The 6,241-nt window shown below is 39.6% G+C and overlaps 1 protein-coding gene across 1 annotated transcript; it reads right to left on the bottom strand.

Annotated features, from left to right (window-relative positions):
- Positions 1-949: 949 nt before the first annotated feature.
- On the bottom strand, positions 950-5,460 carry LOC137325061 (tumor necrosis factor ligand superfamily member 6-like). The gene is made up of 4 exons (XM_067989757.1): positions 4,813-5,460; positions 4,685-4,721; positions 4,127-4,174; positions 950-3,234 (listed from the first exon to the last, which is right to left on the bottom strand). Exons 1-4 carry the CDS (start codon positions 5,050-5,052, stop codon positions 2,831-2,833), a joined length of 729 nt encoding a protein of 242 aa, XP_067845858.1. The 5' UTR covers positions 5,053-5,460; the 3' UTR covers positions 950-2,830.
- Between the last annotated feature and the right edge of the window lie 781 nt (positions 5,461-6,241).

Below are 6,241 nucleotides of genomic sequence, written 5' to 3'. Positions count from 1 at the left end.
CAACACTGGGAGAACTTCCTGCTCTCTGACAAATAGAGCTAAAGGATCTTTAACATCCACCAAAATACTGGAACAGGCAGCCAAGAGTGCTGAGAACTGACTTATCCTTCAATTTACCCATCCTTGCCTTATTCCTGACCCTTCCCTATTCCTTCTGTAGAAGTCTGAGATAGAGGTCCTGCCCCCAATGAAGAGGGTTTAAATGAAACTGTCCTTTTGTGCATTTCTAAACAGTTCCAATGAAGGGCCACATCCAAAACTCTCTCCAATGCTGATAGACTTGCTGCACATTTCTAGCATTTTCCATTTTTATTTCAGATTTTCAGCTTTCTGTACTTTCTTCTTTTCATCTCTGATGAGAGACAGGAACTCAGGAAGTGGTGCAAATGCTAGTTTGCTGTAATACAGAATCAATAATCTGGGCCACACTGCTGATCTAAGCCCCCAAAACTGCGTAGCAACAGAGAGCAGAAAGAAGACTTTCATTTAGTTTGCGATAGTTTCTCAAGTCAGAATAGTTAGAATGAATATTTTTGTTATGACTAACACCAACCCCCCCACAAGCCCAGGAAATCTGAAGCAACCAAAGTAAAACTAATGATTTTAGGTTATTGAGAGAACTTTTTTGAGACAATCCCCTAGGACTCAGTTGCAGGAAACCTTAGTGGACGTTAAGGCTTATTATCAGAACTAGACTGTGAAAACAATCAAATCTATTCAGGTCCATCCTTTCCTACATTACTGATATTACCATAAAAATGGAAAGTGCTATGAGAATTGAGAGCTCAAACTCAGATATACAGTCGTCCTTCAGAAGACCCTGTACATGTGAACTGTGTTTATTCAGGGGACCCATTGATAATGTGCACCCCACAAGTACCAGTGTCCTTCACCCGTCTTTCATGGTAACATTCATTCACACATATGCAAAGATTTTTTTTAAATAAGCATTATTTATTCAATAATAATGTGTACAAACTGCCAAGTATAAACATTAACTTAAGATTTATAAGGTTTTGGTCAGACAAGTGTCTGACACACATGGGAACCCATCACCGTGATTAACAGCCTTCAAACCAAACCACTGAGTAAATCATTTTCCCGTTTGCCCAATGTGGAGTAAACATTCTCCCCCAATAAGGACACACTTATCCAAACTTAGAAAATTTAGATGCAGTTTGGCAAGAGCATAGGGTTCAGGACCTCAGAGCAGAGTTGAAGTTCAATCTGCTAAACCATCAGCCCAGAGCATTAATAAGCATTTCTATGGTTGTCTAATTTGGATCACACTACCAAGTAGGGTATTGGCTTGGATAGGTACATGGAGTTGAGTGGAAGGGACCTGAACCCACACTGGCAAGTCTAACCCTCCAGGTCCTATTAATGAATTGGTTGGTCAATAGTGCTGGAGTACTGCAGACCTGCCTGGCTCAGGTCTAGGATGATCGACTCTGCCACAATGGATTGGCTCAGTTCCAATCTTCCATCATTAGGCATATAATCTTGGAGCCATTTTGAACCCCCCCACCAAAAAAAAAGACCCCCTTACCACTCCCAAGGAAGATAGTCATTAGACCACTAGCTAGCATGGGTTTGAGCCTTCACTAAGCAGACAGGAGGTACTAGGAATTTGCCCCAGTGACAAGGTGAACAGCACAACTCACCATAAAATGCGTAAGTGCACAGCCACTGTCTACAGTACGGATATACGCCATAACCCATCAAACAACAGTTCCACCAATGAAAGGTGCAGCAACAGCCTGACTGCAGCCCAATCTAGGTAGGCACCACACCCTGATATATGAAAATAATATCTGCTCTCCAGGTAACAGCTTCCAGCAACTGTCATCCCAAGCCTCAGATTTTCCTCAACAGGTACATGACAGGCACATGCCTTCAACATGGCGGTAAGACCTACCAAGGACAGTTTGTGATGCGCTAGCCATCTCGATGCACCAGACATCCAAGTCAAATGCCACGTACCAGGCTTATTTATCCCAGGCTATTTAATCCAGGTCCTCGTGTAAGGAGTTTTGCTGAAGAGACATTGCTGCTCTCAGACTGACTCTCCTTCTGGGTTAACCTGCGACAGGAGGATGCAGGCTGGACCCTTGCTGCCCTGCAACCATTTCACATTTTTACCACACAGTTTGGATTTGAGCTTGATCACACACATTGCTCCAAACCACAAAGGTCAACTTTTACGTTACATTCTATATCTATATTTACACAGTACATATATTAGCATTATTGCACAAAGCCTTGCTTTCATTCTTAAACTAGTTACCAATAAAGTTAAACTGTGCAATGTATCATCATAATTGTACATGTTTATGTAAGAGGTCGAATTAACTGTCCATTAGGACCTACTTTCATTGTCACAGACTGCCTTGTTCACAAATAACAATCACATACTGATTATTCACAGAAACCACATACAATCTATATACAGTTATATGATCCTGAGGCTAAATCTCTAACATCTTACATTTTCGTACACACAGGTAAATCCAGTCATACCCAAACCCAATGTAAGCAAATTCTGGATATGATGAAACCATTATCAAGTTCCAATTAGTTTATTACGCATCAATACTGTCATATAACTGTTATATTTGTAAATCTTATTCATAAAGATCATTCTCACCCTCTCTCCTATCCCTTTCAATAGGATTCCACGACATGCTTGACTACGTAAGATACATGTGCTTTAACTATTCTTTACCTAGTGCTTATCTTATGTAGAAAATAAATTACGAGCTTACTCAGGCCAAATGTCTATGAACCATAGACGGAGAAAAAAATGCATTAAAAAAATTTTCAGTTCGAGCTAAAGCTTATGTAGTCCAAAAAAAGTGTTAGACTCATCAAAGTTAACTAGGTCTGGATTTGACACATTGACATATATGTGTTCTCCTTTGAATAACTTAAATATTCCTGCTTGAAAGCTACTTTTGGACCATTCTCTACTATTCACAGCACAGTAGGTGTTGCTCCTGGTTACCATTAGAGTAAGATCTTTAGGATAGCGATCAGTTCGCTTGAACACAGTCTGTTCCAGCAACATGTCCGATTTGCACTCCTGACCTCGGAAAAAGACTTTGGAGTAAATAAAGAAATGCCCAGCTTCGTCAATGATCAACCCTTTGTCTTTGTAATGTACTCCCTTGGTGAAGGCATGGCCCTTGATAGCTTCCCACACGAGTGTCCTGGAATTCCTCATGAAGTTCATTCCTGCAATACAGTCGTTGTAAATAAAACACTAAAAGTCAGTACAAATTAGCACAAATTGGTTTGCTGATTATGTGACGTATGGATGCTTGAATAGCTTTAAAAATCTATTTCATAATTAAAAGTAGTCACTGTAAAAAAAATTCTTCCCATTTCCAGGCCTACCATCTTAAAATGACAAAACTTTTGTCATCTTCTTTCATCTTTATAAATTTTATTTTTCATGTTTTATTAACTACTTTTTTTCCCCTCTGTCTGTTTTTAATAACGTTATTCTTGCACTTATACAGCATCTGTAATGTCATAATGCCCCAGATGCTGTACACAAGTAAGTCATTTTTTTGAAGTGCAGTGTCTGTTGTTATGTAGGCAAACATGGCAGCCATTTTGCATTACCAATGTCCCACAAGCAACTATGAGATCAATGATCAATCTGTTTCTTTTTTAGTGGTGTTGGCCAATCAAGGAATGTTGACCCAGACCCCAGAAGAATTCTCTGGTTTTCTTCAAATGTCAACATGACATCTTTAAAATCACTTAAGCCACCAGAACAGGTGTTCAGAACCATAGTTTAATGTCTCATCTGAAAGACGGCACCTTCCACGATGCAGCATTCCCTCAGTACTGCCGTAGAGCTGTTCTAGAGTCTCAGCCTAGACAATGAGCTTAAACCCTGGCCAGCTCCCACAATATTCCAACCCAGAGACAGGTGTACTACCAATTGAACCAAGCTGATACATTTTTACCTCTTCCCCTTTTCTTTAATCCTTGTTCGTTCATTTGGAGTTCCCTTCTATATTTTACACTTATTCTCCTTTTATCATTTCCATTTGTTCCTTGTATTCCCCTCACTCCCCTCCCCCCCCCCACCTGCCTCCCCATGGTAATCACTGACCTGTGAGATGTGCAGCAATCTTGGGCGGCTTTGTGATTTCCACAGGTCCTATTAGAAACATGTAAGAATTAGATACAGATAAATAACAGTACAGCCTATCGCACATAAACAAGTTAAAGTTTGATTATAGATATAAACGGGCCTATTTTGCTTAGTCGTTTAGACTGATTCAATCGATGGCTGATTTCAAAGTGAGTTTCACTCGAACATCGGGTACAATAAAAAAACAGATTTAAAACAGGCGCTTTTCACACTACAGTTCATTCTGAAATGTGTCAAATTGATTGTGTTTAGTTCTTGGCTGCCCCACATCGCTATATTGCCTCTACTCATTGTTACTCTATATTTTATGCCAGTTTGTGTATAATAACTTAACATTATCTTTCCCTTTTTGAATCTTGAAGTGTGCTGTTTCATTCTCAAGCATTTTTTTAAAAAGTATGATGGAATCCTTCTGGGCCCCAATAGCCCAATTTACATTGCTGGACTTGAACATAATAGCACTTGGATATGAAATATTCTGTATTCACATGAAAATTAAACCGTTTGTATACTCACCAGTAAGCTTTGCTTGTTGACCTTCATCTTCTTGACCCTAATCAAAATAAGAAAAAAAAATTGATTTCAAATTCTATTTTCAAATGATTGAAAACTTTATCTTTCAGTCTAAAGAAGAAAGGACATACCTGTTTTATTTTGTCCAACTGATTTTGGAGTTTAAGCAAGCAGACTACGCCCAGTGCCAGGCTTGCCAACGCTATAAATGTCAGGATCAGAATCACAACAGTGCACACTTTCTGCCAGTCCCTCCTTCTTTTCTTCAATGTTGGCACCATCACCGGGTACATGGGAGCATTTGGATAATGAGTAAGGTTTGGAATGCCACCCACGGTGTAAACTTGTGGATATCGGTTATCAGGTTCCATGATCAGTCCAAAAACCAGTGTCGAGAAAAACTTTGAATTCAGCAGTTTTAAAAAAATTCAGCATAGATCAATTCACTGATCTTCTGACCCTCGTACGTACAACTGCTGTGTCACTGTGCTTGGGAGTTTCCTCTTCTCTTTATATATGAAGGCCCAATCAGTTAGGGGGCCCACATATGGCCTCCTTCCTCGTGAAGCACACTGAAAGATGACAAAATAAGTTTCCGTCCAGTCAAAATGGGTGAAAGTCTAAACATTCCACCAAAGATCTGAGTCCTTTTTAATGCACCTTTTTCTCACAACCTGACTTATCCTACAATGGATCCTGCCAGAATTTCCAATGTGTTGAGGATGGCTTACGATTAACATTGAATCTTTTCAATCACCCCCTGAGAACATTATCTTTGCTCTGTTTGAAGTAAAAGTGTCTGTAAAGCCTATTTTTGTTGCTTCCTGTTTCCTGTTTTAGTTTACACAATTTTTTTTTAATTAAGTGGGCGATTTGCAACATTTCCTCCCCCACATACACAAAACGAGTAGGGGACGTGGTGCATGACTCATTAGAAGCTGGTTAAGAAAAAGAAAGGGGAAGAAAAGCCCCAACACAATGCATATATGAATCCAACAATCAAACGGAAATACTAAAAATATCAATGATTACAATAAAACTAATCGTTATCGCATGTGTTTTTTTTTACATTGTACAAAAATAAAACTCTCCACTGCTGGGATTTTCCTCACCTCATGTCTGGGTCTGTTGTAGACTAATTAACGGAGATTGATTGCTATGATTAATCAACAACTCCATTACCGTTATATCCTGCGACTACCAGGTTGGTGGAACTAGAGAGACCTTGGTCTTTTATCATCCATCAATTCTCATGTTCCTAAAAAAGGCATGTATCATAACAATTTCACTGCTAAAATCTCTCCCAACGTTAATATATGTGGGTAGCAGGTTCATTTCCCACTCCCCACACCCACCCCCTACATGAAAAGGAATTATGGGTGAGGAAGAGTCAGAGTTCACCCATCTAGCCAACAGTCTGGGAAATTCTAAAACCTAACAGCTCGATGCCATGACTGCAAGGTCAACTCTTTCACAGGTTGAGAACATTTCCTAAAGTGTATGTGCTGCTTTTCAGCTCACATTTTGAGACCAGGGCAGATTTAAGGACATAAAATAGAG

This window comes from Heptranchias perlo, chromosome 9 (genome assembly GCF_035084215.1).
Source record: "Heptranchias perlo isolate sHepPer1 chromosome 9, sHepPer1.hap1, whole genome shotgun sequence".
Taxonomy (NCBI): domain Eukaryota; kingdom Metazoa; phylum Chordata; class Chondrichthyes; order Hexanchiformes; family Hexanchidae; genus Heptranchias; species Heptranchias perlo.
The sequence above is the reverse complement of the archived record's forward strand: the minus strand, read 5'-3'. Positions and strand labels throughout refer to the sequence as shown.